Genomic DNA, 17,398 nt, shown 5'->3' on the forward strand with positions numbered 1-17,398 from the left:
TTAATCCTTGGATAAGGATTATTACTTAATATAATAAAATTCCAGGAACAAATATCTTAAGTTGGAATAAAACTGTGTCCAGCAGCTATAGTTATTTCCCCAGGGCTCTGGGACCCCTTTCCTGACCTCCCCAGTCAGGGTTTCTAGATTCTTTCTGACCTAAAATGCAGTCTCTAGGCTGGCTTTCCAGTTCGTTCAGACCAGCTGGTGCCCCACCGCCAACATTTCCCCAGCTTGCCCAGGTCTCAGCACCCCCCAAGAGTGCTTTTTAAAATGCAGATTCCAGGTGCTGCCTGACTCTGTGAATGTCAACAGAATGCAGTGGGCAGCTGGATTTTCAACCAGGTGAGGACTGATTCTGCTGCCCTGGCAGGTTTCAGGAACCCCTGCTGCACCCCTTAGTGCCATCTGCCATCTGCAGGTATTGGCAGCTGGTACTCAGCAGCCCCTCCCCAAGGGCCTGTGAAGCTGATGCAGGTGGGCCCACCCAAGTCTCTGTGAGCATCAAAGGACCCCGGCCCCCACCCCAGCACTATCACAAAGCCTGGCACCCAGTGCAGACACTGAATACATGCCAATCACCGATGGCTGTGTCACTAAGCACAGTGGGCCACAGTGGCCTGGCCTTGAAAACCGCAAACTGCTGACTGAATTTCTTCCCTGCCTGTGTGACCTTTCTGAGAGTCAGTTCCTCTCTTGTAAAGTGGACAGGATTCCACAGCAACGGCCCCGTGCTGTGTCCTGTGCCAGGCGCTTCTGATGAACATCTCATTAATTATTATTATACTCTCTTTAAAGAGAAGGAATCATGGTCAGACAGGTGGCAAGGCACCCAGCCTGGCTTCAGAACCCAACTCCTTAAGCTAGTCTAATGGCAAAACTTCTCCCAGGAGGTTTGGGGGCAACGTGCATGCCATTCTCTCCAGCAGTTCCAAATGCAGCCTCCTGGGCCCTGCCTAAGCCAGAATCCGACCAAGCTCTCTGCAAGTCTGAGAACCCCCACTCCCACCCCCTACCCCGCATCCCCCACCCCTGCCCCGCCCAAGCTCCTGGGCTATGTGGCTAGGATGGACCGGTCTGGCACCTGGGTGTGTCCAACTCATTAGGGTGCTGGGGAGGGGCGTAGGGGCTTTCATAGAATAAGCCGAACTAAGCACGTGGTGTGTATTCAAATTTGATTACTATTATTGCATTAACTTAAGGGCTGTTTACCATAGAGCTAACAGTGCTCAGGCATCCCCTATTGTTCCAGGGGAGTGTCCCTCCTGATATCTAAGAGAATGTGTGGTGCAATCGGAACTGGGTGGCCATGGAACCTCCCAGGGGTCTGATCCCTCCTGTCTACACCCCAACTCTGCTCACACCTGCCTCTTTCCAAAGTCGGCAGGGGTACGGAAGGGCTAAGTCGCAACGAGCACGGCCACTGCTGCGGGACTCAGAAACCTCGGCTGTGGGCAACTTGGTCCCCCTACTTTCGCCTCCCCGCTCCGTTCTGTGAAGGCCCGGGGTGGGGCGCTCCCCGCTCCCCACTCCCCACTCCCCGCTCCCCGCTCGCCACTTCCCACTCCCAGCAGTGCGCGAAGCCGGCGCGCGCTAGGACCGCGGCGCGCCGCCCTTCTCCGCTATAAGAGGCCGCGCTCGCGCCCCACGCGGAACCCGCGGCTCAGAGCGGTCCCTGGCGTCCCGGCCCGCGGTGGACCCGAGGCGCGACCGGCTGCTGCGTAGCGGGCGCCAGCCCGGGGCCTGCGAGGGAAGCACGCCCCAAGTTTCCCCGCGGCACCATGGGTGCTGCCCAGTCCACGTCCGAAGAGGTGCGGGAGCTCGTGGGCAAGACTGGCTGTGAGTATCCCGCGGGGGACGGGGACAGGGACCCGAGCGGGGGCGGGGGTGCCCAGCCTACGGCCGTCCGCCCGGCTTCGCGCCGCCGCGCTGTGTAACCTTGGGCTAGTAGCTGGCCCTCTCTGCGCCTCAGTTTCCCCTTGCTCCAGCTGGGTCCCCGCCTGCCACTTTGAAGGCTGCGGGCAGGAGCTGCGGGCGATGCTGAGTAAGTGCCGCGGCCGCTCAGCCTCAGCGCTCCAGAGCGGTCCGGGAACCCCGGGCCCGGGGACTGCGGACGGGGAGGGGGCGGGGCAGGCGCACGGGGGTGCCCAGCCGGGGTGCGCGCTCTGCGCCTGAAAGTCATTTGGCTTCGCGATGCGCAGGCGGCGGAAAGTTTTGAAGTCCGCGGGACCTGGGTGGGAGCCGGGCTGTGGCGCTCCGGGCCGTGTGACCTTAGGTGGGTGAGCAGGTGTCTGTGCACCTCTCGTGGCCCTCACCTTCCGAAGGGGGTTCATGCGGGCCCGCCTCCCCGGGTAGCCGGGAGGTTTCAGCAAGGCAGTGCCCACTGAGCACTTTGCCGGAACCCTCGAAATCGAGCCGACTCCTGGGACCTACAGAGGCTATGCGCTCCGCCGGGGGCTGGGTGCAGAGAGAGGCAGCGCTGCGAGGCCAAGCTGACCGCAGGGAGGTGACGTGCTAGCGCCTGTCTGCCCAAATCCAGCCAGACTGGGAATTTGACCCTGGGTCCTGACCTCCGGGTGCCCGGTTTTGCCAAGGTTGAGAAAGGGGTATGTAGACTGAAGACTGTGGGAGGCCAGGTGAGTAGGCAAACTGGCTTTGGTGATGGACTGATAGGTGTGAACCCTGCCACCACCACTTCCTGGCTGTGTGACCTTGGACTAGTCACTTTACCTCTCTGAGTCTTGGTTTCCTTCTGTCTGGAATGGGAGTTCTGCTGGTATCTGATAGACGCTCAAAAAATGGGAGCTGCAGATGTTACTTCTAGGAAGGAACTGGCTCCTGGCGCCTGCTTGGAGTTTAGTGCAGACAACCAGTGTCCACAGTTGACCACCTGGAGGGGGTGGCCCAGCCATTTGTGTGTGGGCTGAAAGACAACCCCTCCTACCTTCCAATCTAAACACCTGTTTCCAGGTTGGGTGAAAAAATTACAGAAAGCCCATAATAACTGGTATACACATACACACACATACACATTACATGTATGTGTATATCTTTATACAAATATAGAACTATCTGCAACTGGAGGGAAAAAAAGAGGAAGGTGACAGGCAGTATATATAATATGAAACCCTCTTTGTTTGAAAAACAAAAGATGGGGAATGAGAGTGTATATTTCTAATTGCTTTATTTGCGTCAAGGACTCTGGAAGGATCCACAAGGAAGTGAGAACAATGAGTACTTACAGGGAGATTTGGCGGAGGGGATGAAGCGGGAATGAGCTTTTCACTGTGAACTTCTTAATATTTCTATTTTGAATCCTGTGTGAATATTTTACCACTTCAGAAAGTTTTATGAAGTCCAGTTCAACCCCAAGGCTAACACGAGAGGAGGTAGGATTCCCCTGCCCTGACTTGCCTGGCTTTCCCTGTTCTTATTTCTTGAGGGCTCTCTCACTGCTTGAGATCTGGACAGGTTGAGGGGAGGGGTTCGCTGTAGCTTAGATCTCCAGCAGTGGGGTGGCTGGCCACAGCTCCCATCTCTCAGGTAGCCCCCATACTGAGTGTTGGTGGTAGTGGTGGGGGATTCCATCTGGTTGTGGGTTTGACAGGTGATGGGGCTGCAGAGCATGCTGGGAATCATGTCAATTTCCTGGGTCCTTTCTCTCACAATGTATGACAGATGCTGTGTTCTAGCTCAGTAGTTTTCCTAGATGTGGCTTTCCTTCTTGCTGTCCAGAACTCAGATTTCATACCCCTAAGGGGGAAAGAGACAGAGGGGCAGACTAGAGGGGAAAATGAATGCCTTCAGTTCTTTGAACTTTAGGTGGAAAGGGGACTCCCCCACCCCATCTTCTGAAGGGGCTGGCATAGTCTGGACATTTTTACCCATTCAGCAAGTATTTATTGACTGGAAATTTAGAGGTGACTGAGAGGGACTGATGTTCTCGATCGAAAACACATGGTATAAACAAATCAACCTATAGGTATCAAGTTCTGGGAATGAGAAACAGTGCTGGGGCATGAGAGTTTGGGGAGAAGGGTGAGGAAACATTTCTTAAGGGTGAATCAGGCAGGCCTCTCTGAAGATGTGATAATGGAACGGAAACCTAATAAGAATGTGGAGAGTAAAGAAGATCCATGGAAAGTGCATTTTGGGCAGAGGGAAGAGCAAGTGCAAAGGCCCTGTGGGCAGGAAGAATACGAGGCCAGTAAGTGAGAATTGTATGAGATGAGGACACAGCCAGAGTCAGGACTCCGGTTGTGTCAGGAGTCCCCGTCTGAGTCTCTGAGCACCCAGATGACCCCCAATTTGAAGAATTAGCCCGGTCCCCTCCCAAAGACTCCATTGGGAAATGATGAAGGGTAAGCTGTAGGATGGTGGTGTGTGACATCAGCCCTTGAGTGCCAGGCTCTGCTGAGCACTTTGCATGCTGTCTGGTGGAATCTTTGTAATAGTCTTCCAGGGTAGGTAGGAATATGGCATTTTACAGATAAGGAAACTGAGGTAAGCAACTTGCCTGCAGTCCCACAGCTCATGAGTAGAGGAGTAGCGGATCCATCATGGCACTCCCAAAGCTCACTGTCCTGCCAAAACTGTGCTTTCACTGTGTTTAGTTGCCTCTCAGGTTTCTGGGAACCCAACAGGGGTAGAAGAAGGCCTGCCTGTATGTTTTTCTCACCTCCAGGCCTTTGCATAAACTGTTACTTCTGCCTAGAGCACTCTTTTCATTTCACCAGCCCAGTTAGGTGTTTGTATGTGGGAATACTTCTGAAGCCACAGGGGAAGATGGCAAATGTTCCCTCTTAACCCTGGCTCATGTACTTCATCATTCAGGCCTCCGCTTAGCTGTCGGTCCTTTCCAGAAAGCCGTCCCTGGCTACTGTCTGTCCAACGTTTGTGGGTAAAACGCCTGTCCTTGGGACTCCTAGCAGCTCCTGCATTCTGTCCTATAACAACACACATTACACCATGTTAGAATTACCACCTTCATCACCTGCCACTCTCTTGCTTTCATTTGGAGGCAGTGCGTGGTCCTCAGTGCAACCACGGTGGGTTCATGTTGAAGGGGTGAATATAACCCAGGGAACTGTTTCTTGGCTCTTTGGCTAAGATGAAGTGTAGTATCTGTTCTTATCAGTTTAATATGACCCAGGAAGTACTGCCCAGGAGCATGTATCCGGCAGAAAACCCATGCCACCCACCAGCTGGTTTTGGCTGCCAGCCCTCCTGGCACCTCTGGTTCCCTCCCCATGAGAGGCATCCCCTTGGCCTTGGCACTGAGCCAGCCCCACCAAAAATAGGCCTGAGCAGAAGCTCACCCACGTGGGGCATCATCAGGTCTGCACACCCACCTCCCCTTGCCTGCAAGAGTTCTGCTGATTGATTTAAAACACAAAAAAGTATTCCCAAGCATGTCTTCTGAGCCAAGAAAGCTGACTACCTAGATTGTTAAAATTCATATTAAAAATTGGAGTGAATGCATCCTTGTGTGTGTTTGAGGGAGCTGAACTCTGACATTCCCTCCACATTAGGGTGGGAGTCAAGCCCAGGGTGTGTCCCAAGGTGTGAAGTGGGACCTGGACAGGAAGCCTCCTTTGGAATCCCTCCCCAAGGCCTGTTGCCTTTCAACACCTTGCGCTGGCCTGGAGGTGGCCACTTCCTGTTCCCCCCATCCATGCCTGCTGCTGGACTTGGACAGGAAATAGTAAGGAGAGGCTTCTGGGAAAGGTGGAGGGTCTATTTTTTTCTTCAGGCTCCAAAACAGCTCGGCAGGCATGTCTATGTAAATGCCAAGAAGCTGCCAGAAGGAAAAAGGAAAAACAGTCTCTCAGATGTGGAGTTTAGCCTTCATCATGCTAATAGTCAGTGTTGATCCGGCACCTGTCATCTGCCAAACGCTGAGCTGAGCCACGCAGTTTATCTGCAGGTTGTCACTCATGGACTCCTCCCAGGAACACTGTGGGTTCCCCAGTTTATAGATGAGGACATCGAGGCTCAAGAGATGAAGACACTTGCCCAAGGCCACAGGCTGCTGTGAAATAGTCGGGGTTCAATTCCTGGTCTAACCCCAGGCCTCATCATCTGGGGAGGGAACCAGAGAAGGGGGGAGCCCTGTGTGGCCCAGGCCGGCCAGTGGGGGTGGTAGTACCTTTTTCACTGGATTCTCCCTGCTGGGCAGTATTCCCTAGTCATAAAGTCATCAAGGGGCCCAGACCACGACCTCAGCCTGCTCACCACATGCCGCGTTCCCCCTGTGCTTCAGGCACTGGGTACGCAGCTGGACCGGAGACCTGCCCTGCCCTCCAAAAGCTGGGGCTTGGGTGGTAAGGGTGGGCCAGCTGGCAGCCCTTGCTCGTGCTGTTCTCCACCGGTGCATGTAAGCTAAACAGCCAATAAAACCTACCTGGGGCTCCCTTTCCATTTCCTCTGTGACTTTAAACCTGGGTCCTGGGAGTGCCTCTAAACCCCTTGAAACGGTGCAGAGTTGTGTCTGTGTGGCTCAGGGTCGGGGGAGTGGACCCCCAGAACTCATCAGTTTTTCAAAACAGTGAAGATGTAACCATTGTATGTAAGTCATACCTTAATAAGGAAATAAGTAACACACGTGTTTTTAGAGAAATGAAAAACCGTGGCTCTCTGGCAGGGGAGGAGCAGACCCTATGGGCTAGCTGGGGGGCAGGCCCTGGGAGGAAATGGCCTGGCCTCTAGGGAGCTGTGATCAAGGCCAGGGGAGGGAGACCCAAGTGGTCCCAGAAGCCAGAACCCTTTCCGTCTTGGTATCTCCCCTGCCCACCTGCCTGGGTGCTCCCTGCAGGCTAGTTTCAGAAGCTTTCTGAAGGGCTGGGTATCAGGTGAACTTCAGTCCTGGGCATTCAAAATCAGCTCCTGCTCTGGCCACACTAATATTCTGGCCACACACTCTGGCTGGTCCCGGTCATCTCACTGTTAGCAGTGCCACAAAGCAGGGCCCAGAGGCTGGTGTCCACTGGGCTTGCCCTGGGCTGCCTTGCTGAGATGCCTGGTCCAGGATGCGGTCCTCTCTGAACCTCCAGTTCCACCCCTTTGAAAAGGTGGCGATTGACGGGATGGCCTGTGGCTCTGGTGGTCAGCTGTAAATACAGCAACAGCTGCTCCTTCTGGGGCCCTTTACGTCAATCATCTTCCAATCGTATAAGAGCTCACTAAGGGCGGGGCTGTTACTGTTGCCAGTTTTTAGAGGTGAGGAAGCTGAGGCCAGACATTCAAAGTCGCTGCTGAAAGTCACTTAGATGCTGAATGTGGGACTCAAATTCAAAACTAGGACTTTTAGCAGTCACCTCTTTCAGTATCGCCTCATTTCATTTTCAAGTGCAAAGAGAAACTGCCTCTTCCACATGACATAAACCCCACACAGTATCAACTGACACTATAAGCATCTGTGAGCCTGTATAGCTGGGAGAAAAGAGACGACACTGTTACCCCATGACCACATTAACAGCGTTACACACACTTGTTTACTGAGTTGGCAAGGGGTAAATCGGACCTCAAAGCAGATAGGATTGGTTCTGGGTGACATGAAGTTCTAGCTTTGTGGGCTACCCCTGTGGATGGGGGTGGGGGTAGCGAGCTCAGTGGTGGGCAGTGTGAGGAGTGGGCAGCCCTGGAGGGAAGAGGCAGGAATGTGCCGCCGCCTCCTTTTCCTGGGGTCTCCCTGGGAAGCTCACGTCTGTTTCTGAAGAATTTGTGTTTTCTCTGCATGAAAACAATTGGTGATCTACTCCCAGACTTCCTAGTTTTGCGGATTAGTGGTAATTAGATCCCTTAGGCATCCTTCTTTCTTGCCTCTTCCACCCCCACACTGGCAGGGAAATTTTTTTGTAAGTTAATGGTCCCCAGAATGCAGCACGGAATGTAATCAACGCTCAGATATGCCATACAGCCCAGTCACACAGACAGAATACCGTGATGTTGATAAGATGCTTTTACTTTCACAAAGCACTTTACTATCTGTTTTCTGTAGCAGAAGGAACAAGGTGTTTTAAGCTCAGAAGTATGCACTGCTGTGGGAAGATAAGACAGGACCTCTGTTTGCCCATGCTGGTGACCCTGGGCAAGGGGAGGGGGAGGAGCTGGTGCCTGGCTCCTGCCAGCCATCCTGTCGCCTGTTCTAATTTTATTATTAATTCATAAAGCCAGAAGGTCGAGTGGGTGATTTCCGCTGGTGGTGTGGTGGTGGCCACCTTAAGCGCAAGGACAAAAAGGCCTTTTGTTGTCCCAGCGGTGTGACCTTTGTGGATGGGCAGGCCGTCAGAAGCGGGTCTTCCGCTGTGGGCACAGCTCCCGAGGAGGTGATAAGGAGCGGCCACGTCTCAGGGCCCAGGTGCCTCCGGGAGGGAGGGCTGGTGGCTGGGCAGGAGGCGTCAGTACTATTTGCATGACTGAGTCATAGACAGAGATGGAAAGAGAAGGTGGTTACAAGATTCCCTGTGTGCCGAGTCCCCCCATCCTGAGTGCTCATGCCAGTTTCCCAGTGAACAAAGAATCCCAGGTGAGGGCCCAGAACTTCCCAGGCCTCTCACCTTCCAGGTAGTTCTCAGGGGTTCACTTGTCTTGTCCTTACTTGTATCCTCCAAGACCTCAGCCAGAGTCCCACATTGGTGCCTGCTGCCCTCTTTACCAGCAGATGTGGGTTTGAATCATGGTGCTTACTTTTTACTATCTAGGTAAGTCACTTTGTCTCCAAGTCTCAGTTTCATCTTCTATAAAATGGGAATGTGTTACAGGACTTTTGGGAGAATTAAATGAGAATTTGAGTAAAGCTCTAACACATCATAAGTGTTCAGTAGTTGTTAGCAGGTACTAGTCATTTTGATTATAAACCTTTCAGAAGCTGGCTACATTTTGCTTTTCCAGTGTGGGACCCCTGGAAGGTTAGCTTGACCCCCACCTCCATTTTGTTTCCCCCATTTTGAATAACTTAACTATGTGCCTCCATTTTGGGTCCACCATCTTGAATAGCTGTGTCCCCTACATGACCCCTGCCTCCATTTTGTGTCTTCCATTTTGAATAACTATGTCCCTCCATTTTGTTTTGTGTCCCCCATTTTGAGTTTCCCACTCAAGCCACACCCATTCCCATGGAAACCTTGCCCAGCAACCCTCCTCAGCCAATCAGCTAAGGTCACAATAAACCCCCCCCCCTTGGAAAGCCCCTACCTGTTTTTTGCTACAGTATAAAAGCAAAAAGGGAACTTTGTCCAGGGTCTCAGACAGAGTCCTGTGTTTTGACCGGCCACTGAGACCCTAGTTTGAAATAGCAATAAAGACCTATTTTGCTCTTACATCTTGCGACTGAGGCTGGTGACTGTGGCTCCACACAGGGGACTCAAGGAAGTGGGCACAACACCAACACATTCTATAACTTCAATAATTCATTCTATTTTTGACATGTCTGCCATCTTTGACATGCCTGAGGTTAATCACTATATGGCCCTCGTGTTGATGATCTGGGACTTAATGTGCATTGCTTCATGCTGTAGCATTTTTTTTTCATCATTTTTAAAGTCTATGTATTCTATTGGTTTTATTACAGACCCAATTTTTTAATGTTTTATGCAGACCCTATTCTTGCAATTGTTCTTCAAAATAGGTTTAGTTTTCTTCTTATATAGTATACCTTTCCATAGATTTTTCAGTGAGTCTCTGTGAGTTAACTTTGTCTGAAAATGTATTTTGTCAGTATCCAACAAATGATTGTTTGGCTGGGTATAAAACCCATGGTGGTTGCATATTTTCTCTCAGCACTTTGTTTTTGGCCTCTTGTTGAGAAGTCAGCTCTTGTGTCTAAATAATATTTCTTAGTAGAAATCTACTTTTAGCTTCCTAAAATTTGTTGTTTCTTACTACATTGTGTCTAGGTGTGACTTTATCTTGCTTGGGAATGGCTTATGCTGGTTCATTCTAAATACTAATGTCTTTCATCATGACAATATCATCTCCTTTCTCTTTCTCTTCTTCACCAGTAATTCCTATTAGAAATATGTTGGACCATGTCAGTCCTGAATACCTCTTTACTTGTCTATCTTTTTATTGCTTTTTGTTATATTGAGTCATTTCCTTAGGTGTGGTTTCCAGTTCACTAATTCTCTTTTTAGCTATTACGACTTTGCTGCCTTAACCTAATTTTTTTTTATTTCCCATGACTTCAAAGAAAACATTTTGAAAGTTCTATATGGTTTTCAGATTCACTGCTTTGTCATGCAGTACTGTTCTTTCATTTGTAATAATTTAAGTTTTACTATGTATATAGTCTCTTCTGTTTCACTTTCTTGGGGTGCCATTTCTTTTGTTAATTGTGCCTGCTGATTTTCCCATAGGGTGGTTCATTTGCTTGTGTGGTTTGTTTTTTGATTATGAGCTCCTCTTTGGGCTGTCTCCCTCTGGTTTTCACATCCTTCCAGAACTATCTTCAGATGCTCCCCCATGAGAGTTCTGTGTGCTCTGCATTATAGAAATGCCTCCTCATGCTGCTTTGCATTTATTGCACTAGCTACCTTAGGGCCATTACTGGTTTGGAAACACTTTTTACATTAATTCCTCTATTTGGCCTTCCTGTACCACACAGACTTGGATTTTTTTTAATCCATGCATGGCACAGTGTTTTGATTCATCACGAAGTCTACTGTCTTCTGTGTCCTGCCACCTCCTGAGCAGAGTCAGCTTCTTGTTGCTTCTCTGAGCCAATGGGGAAACAGACTTTTGTGCTTCAGCTTTTGAGAGGAGTCTCTTTTCTATCTCATACAGACCCGCGGCCACTTCTGTCACTCAGTGGGCTAGAAGCCCCCACCCTTAGCTGTTGGAGCCTTAACCATTCTGACACCCCTGGCCCACCTCAGCAGCATCTAGCACACCCACCCTGCTGGATCTGACTTCTCCCCTTGCTGCTGGCACCTGGGGGTTTCCCTTTCTTGCAAGCTTAGATGTGTGTTTAATATTGTCCTTATTTATCCATTGCTTCATGTGTTTGTAGTGGAATGGAGAGTCTGTGAAGCAGTCTGTGCTCCATGTAGCAGAAACTGGACTTCTTTACCTAAATATCATAAGAAGCCCTCAGTCTTACAGTATGCCCATTTCCACTTGGTTTGGCCTCAGTCTAAACTTGGAGCTGAAGATCATTCTGGAAGATGTGAAAATCAGTGCCTCAGATACTCTGAAAGACACCCAGTCTCCAAATCTCTGCTGATTTAACTGTTGCTTTCCCCCCTTCATCTCTTTAGTCTTTTTATTAAAATGGAGACACCCTTGTCTTCTCAGGAACATAAATGACATGTATTCTTTGCCAGTCACATCTCCATTTTGCAAACAGCATAATAAATGGTTTGAGAACAGATCATGGAGTCACGGACCTGGGCTCAAATACCAGTTTTGCCACTCATATCTATGGGACCTTTGGCAAGTGACTTAACCTGAGACTCAGTTTCCTTATAATGAATGTGATAACCACCCTAAGAGGCCAGCACTGTGATAAGAATTATATAAAATAATGCCAAGCATTTGGCTGAGTTCTGCCTCTGAGTAAATGTTAGCACATGGTGGTTATTGTTACTGCTCTAAGGCAAATGGCAAAGAACATGGCCATAGGGAGGTGAGTATATACAGGCACAGTGCAGACTGATTCTGAGAGTCATGCTCACCCACTCTGACAGCATCCTAAGTTGTCTCATTGCTCATGAGAGAACATTTTCTAAAGCCAAGTCACTTTGCCCTGTCCCAGCCTCCCCTCTGGTCCTGGAGAATTCATTCTGTGCAGAAAAACCCCACAGAGATCCTAACAAGACCCTTGGTGCCTGAGATTAAAATAAATGCCATCCTCATGCTGGCTCGAGCCTGGGGTGGTTCTTCCAGGGATTCCTCAGCTTTTTCACTTGCAAAGTGGGTTGAAGTTTGGATGCAAAGGGTGTGAAGGTGCTGGCTAAAAGCCACAGTGAAGCTTCTTGTTGCTGCTTCTGCTGCAGACTGGGCTTGGGTTTGATCACTTCCTTCTCAAGGCCAGGTGCACCCAAGTGCATGTTTGGTTTATTTTAAAATCCCGGCAGTGAGGCGTGGTCAGTAAGGTGTACACACTGAGCACATGCTTTCCGACAGGAACGCAGGTGCAGGAGAGCAGCCAGGTGTCCGGCCCCATGAAGCTGCTTGTGGGTGCCAGGCCTGTGTGTGTGGGAATCCCTTCCAGGCAGTGGGGGGCCCTCCTCCATTCTCCCTGCCCAGGCGCAGGCTTAGTCATTGCTTTGGCTGTAGCCCCAGGTGGCACCAGCAAGTCACCTCTTTCTTCCTGAGCCTGGAGCCAGCTGAGGAGCGGAGTGCGCGCCCTGGGATTAGTACTCTAGGGGCATAGTAATAATTCGCATGCAATTCCAGTGCCTCCTGTTCCCCTACCAGGTCCAGTGCAAAGTGGGTATGGGATTTTTGTTAGTTGGGGCAAAATTTATGTAACATTAAATTTACCATCTTAACCCTTTTAAGGCATACAGTTTAGTGGCATCTCATGCATTCTCAGGGCTGTGCAAATGTCACCACTATTTCCAGAATGTCTCCATCACCCCAGAAAGAAACCTCATGCCCATTAGCAGTCACTGAGTCCCCTGACTTGCAGCCCCTGGCAGCCCCCCAATCTTTCTGTCCCTATGGATCTCACTGGGATGTCTCCTATAGAGGGACGTGTCTAGTAGTGACCTTGCACTTCAGGCTGCTTTTATTTAGCGCCGTGCTTTCAAGTTCATCTGTTCACCAAGAGAGGGACATTTGGGTGTCCCTACCTTTTGGCAGTCGCATAGTGTGTATATGATATTGATTGTTTTTCGTGGTATAAACAGCCTTGTGAGGGTGGTGTTATTATTATCTCTGTATTATGGTGGAGGAGGCACCAGCCTCAGGGAGACAGTTTAGCAGGATGTGACACTTGGGATTGCAACTGTGTCTTGAGCCCAAAGCCCTCCCCGAGCTGGGCTGCTATACCTGCCCGCCCACCTGCCTCCCCACTCCCCCAGCAGGGGCCGGCACCATCATCTACACCCACCCTCCATTCTGTCACCAGGCACACGGGATCTTGCTTCCTGCCTCAGCATCCTACGTAAGCTCCAGGGCGATGTCTAAATGCCTTAGCCTGACGTGTGCAGCCACCCCTGCCGCCCCCTTCTGTCCTGTTCCTGGTCCACCTTCCATCCGTGCTGAAGAACCTGGGGCCTCCTGAGCTCCTCCCACTCTACCCCAGAGAGCCCCGCCCAGGCCCGGGCCTCCTTGTCTCAGATCCCATTGGGCATCACCTCCCCCCTCTGCCCATAGACGGGGAGCCCCACTCCCGCTTGGGTCTCGTGGCAGGTTGGCACTGTGCTTACTATCCTCAATCTCAGCGAGGTGACACCTGTTTCCGATAGACCAGGGCTCTCCCTTTGCATCTACATTTCCAGGATCTAGTGGGTGCCGAGCAAATAGGTGCTCAGTAAATGTCTCCTAAGGAAAGTTGGGAACATCTGTCAGAGGGTCCAGCGGATACAGGTGGGCCATAGGGGAATCAGGCCCCCACATCCCTGAGAGCCAGAATGGATTCTGGAAGGAGCAAATGATATTCTGCATGCCCCTTGCCACCAGACTTAAGCCCCTGGGAATATAGCTCAAGTAGCCCTGAGCACCCCACGATGGACGGGGATGGTTGCTGACATTCCATTTCCTCCCAAGTCAGGAGGGAGGCTGGCCCTGGGGAAGTGGGAGAGTTGGGAGTTCGGGTCACTTTCTCTGTCCCTGGTCTACTCCTGCCTCCTTTTTGAGGGTTGTCTCTGACTCCTGTTCCACGTACTCTCCTGCCCACCTGGCAACTGCTTGCTTAGCATAGTGGGGCTGCAAGCTGGCTCCACACCCTGACAGGTGAGGGCAGAAATCCCATATCCAGGAGCTGCCACGCCTCATTGCTCCCATCCTAGCCTAGCAACCACAAATCTACTTTCTGTGTCTGTCCATTTGCCTCTTCTGGACATTTCATATAAATGCACTCATATATTATGTGGCCTTTTGCATCTGGTTTCTTTCACTTAGCGTCATGCTCTTGAGGCTCATCATGTTGCAGCCTGTGTCAGCACTTCATTCCCTTTTATAGCGAAATGATACTCCATTGTATGGATAGACTGCATTTCGTTTGTTCCATTCATCTGTTGATGGATGTTTCCGCCTCTTAGGTATTGTGAATACTGCTGCTTTGAACCCTCATTTACTGGTTTTTGTTTATACTTATCTTGGGTATGTACTTAGGAGTAGAATTTCCGGATTGTATGGTAAATCTGTATTTACTTTATTAAGGAGCCTCCTGGGTTCCACAGCCGCTGCACCATTTTACATTCCCACCAGCATTGTAGGAAGGTTCCAGCTTTTCCACGTCCTCAACCAATACTTACTATTTTCTGTTATATTTTTCATTCTAGCCATCAAGGTTGAATTTTTTAAAATTTAAATAAGATCATACAAGTAATCCCTGTTAGTTGAAGAAAAAGAACAGATGAGCAAAAATAAGTGGTCAGGGGAAGGCAGGAGAGATGTGTTCCTATAATTCTACCGTCTGGAAACAACTTACCATTTTGTAAACCCTTTCCGATTTTTTTCCTGTGTGCACACATGTATATCAGCATGAACTTTCATATAAGTGAGATCTTACAGCATGTAATGTAATTTTTCCATGTAATGATAGGCTAAGAATATTTTTCTATGTTCTACATAGTTTTAAAATATTTTTTAAGGCTGCAAGTATTCTGTCTTTGAGGTGCCCCAGAATTTATTGAACCTTGGCATTTTCCCCAATTTTTACTGTTCTAAACAGGCAACAATGATTACTCTTATCTGTTTATCTTCCTTAGAAGTCATTTCTGTGGGTCACATTGCTGGTTCCAAGTGCATATCCCGGCACTGTCCAGTAGAGACGTAATGCAAGATGGAATAATCTAAATTTCCTAGGAGCTGTATTTATAATGTAATTCTAAAATCTCTGGTTGCCACATTAAAAAAAAACAGGTGAGATTAATATTAATAATTTACTTAACCCATTATATCTAAAATATATAATCAATATAATCAAATTTTATAATCAATGTAAAAATTACTAAGACTGATTCCTTTTTGTGTGTGTGCTGAGTCTTTGGAAGCTGGTGTATGTTTTATCTCAGCTTGAACTCACTGCCTTTCAATGGCTTAGTAGCCTCATGTGGCTGGTGGCTGCCTATTAGGCAGCGCAGGCATATGTGTTTTCTTGTTTAAGCTTTTGATGCAAAGTGACAAGTCGCCTCTCACACACCACTCCTCCCCCTCCAGGATGTGTTGATTAAACTCCCATCAGCCTTGTGGAAGGGTGTACATTTCCCCTAGGTGGAAATCTAAAACCAAAGGTAAGGACATCCAGATGCCAGGCACAGAAGCAGTGTCTCTGTCCTTCGTCCCCATGGCAACTGTGACCTCAGAGGGGCCTGGAGAAAGGACTGGGTGAGGAGCAGGGAAACTGGAAAAGCGTCCATCCTGGGAACCCTCTAGGGGAACAGCAGACAGGGCTGTGCATGGTCTTGGGGGTGTGATGTGGGCGCAGGTGTACCAGGCCCGCAGAACAGGCCCTCGGGGGGTTGAAGCTGAGGGTGTGTGGGTGTTCTGTAAGTCAGTTGATGAGGCCCAGGAGCCTTACCTAAGCTGAGCAAGCCTCTGGGGCTTTGGGGACCAAAAAGAGGGGATCAAAGGTAGAAGGTTGTCTTCCTAATCCCTCTGCTGTCAGGCAGGACAGAAGGGTGTGCACACACGTGAATGTGCACTGTATGTGCACCTTGGATGCCATTAGCTGGAAAGTGTAGAGAAACCTGGTCGATGATGATTTCTCGTTTATACACCTCTTCCTGTCTGTGTGGCCTTGGGCAAGTCTGAGTCCTCCCATCTCTAAAATGGGGTAAAAGCATACCTACTTGATAGGATCAGTGAGAGGGTGATGTGAGCCAAGGCTTAAAAAATGCTCAATATTGACTATTGTGATGGTTGTGCTTATGCATGTAATTTATTTTTTAATGGCTTTATTAAGAGAGAACTCACTATCATTTCACCCATTTAAAGTGTACTCAGTAGTTTTCAGTATAATCAGAGTTGTGCAACCATCGCCACAATCTAATTTAAGGACATTTTCATCCCCTCCAAAAGAAACTTAGTACTTCTCAGCAGTGACTCCCCGTTCTCCTCCCCAGGCTTCTGGCAGCCACTGGCTACTTTCCAGTTTTGCTGGATCTGAGCATTTCATATAAACAGAATCTTCCACTGCTGCTGGCCTTTCAACTTGGTGTCAGGTTTTTAAGGGAACTCATCTTTAATGGGGGTTGTGTAGGAGCCCCTGTTTATGATTTCTCATCATGATTTCTCAGCAGATCAGTGCTTTTTTCTTAATCTGAGGGTGACAGCTGGACTGCCTGTAATCACCCAGAGGAAGGCAATGTGGGGTGTCAGTAAAAATAAAAAACATAAATCAAAGCCACACCTGTTCTATCAGACAAATTGAGTCTAGGGCCTCTGTTTGCTCTTCTGCAAAATGGGAGTCGTCCGTCCGTCACAGAGTCATGGAAAGGGCTAAACAAGAACACGTGTTCCTGGGACATGGTGCTCAGCCAACGAATGAGTCATCCAGTAACTGTAATTTTGAGATCCCTCGGCTGTCCCATATGGGTCCATATTGTGTGCTTAAAATATTCATTACCTGACGGATGTATATTATATATATTAGATAAAATTTGAAAAATATAGATGAATCACAGCAAAACAAAGTCTTTAATCCCAATATTGAGAGACAATTGCTATTATTATTTTGGGGAAAATAAGCCCGGATTTTCTTTCATTATTTATATACATTTGTATATATTTCTTATTTTCCCCAGCATGAGGTCATGCTGTGTTTATTGCAAGCTGTTTTTAGACAACATTATATGGAATGTATTTTCATCTCACATACCCATCTGTCACTTCTAAAGGCAGCATACTTTTCTTAATTGGCTGAATGTTCCATACAGTGTTTGACCAACCTGCTTGTGGTGGGTATTGAAATTGAGTCCAATTTTCAAGCTATCATAAAGAATGCAAAGGTGAACACATTTATGTATTCATCTTTTTGTACTTAGCAGCTTTATTTTTTCAGGATAAATTTCTGCCAGGTAGAATTACCGAATACTTCAAGTAAGCCCCCCTTTTTTTATGGCATCACATACAGAAACATGAATTGCTCATAAGCATACAGCTCCATGAACATGCTGAGAGCACATCTGTAGCACCTGGACCTGGACCAAGTGATTCCCAGTACCCAGAAGACCCCTCAGGCCCATTCAAATCACTGTTCCTGCCTCAAAGGCGGCCGCTATCCTGC

General features: G+C 49.0%; 1 protein-coding gene and 1 pseudogene across 4 annotated transcripts in view; both read left to right on the forward strand.

Moving 5' to 3' along the window:
- The first annotated feature begins 1,632 nt into the window (after positions 1-1,632).
- The window catches only part of TESC (tescalcin), a 43,045-nt gene continuing 27,279 nt past the window's right edge, over positions 1,633-17,398 (forward strand). Inside the window, exon 1 of one of the 4 annotated variants that reach the window (XM_057492040.1) lies at positions 1,633-1,839. In XM_057492040.1, coding sequence (XP_057348023.1) covers positions 1,782-1,839 — 58 coding nt within the window. In that variant the 5' untranslated portion in view covers positions 1,633-1,781. The remainder of the gene's footprint in view (positions 1,840-17,398) is intronic. The other 3 variants (XM_057492038.1, XM_057492041.1, XM_057492039.1) reach the window with 3 other exon arrangements.
- Positions 5,086-5,238, forward strand: LOC118934237 (U2 spliceosomal RNA; annotated as a pseudogene).

This window comes from Manis pentadactyla, chromosome 14, assembly GCF_030020395.1.
Source record: "Manis pentadactyla isolate mManPen7 chromosome 14, mManPen7.hap1, whole genome shotgun sequence".
NCBI lineage: Eukaryota > Metazoa > Chordata > Mammalia > Pholidota > Manidae > Manis > Manis pentadactyla.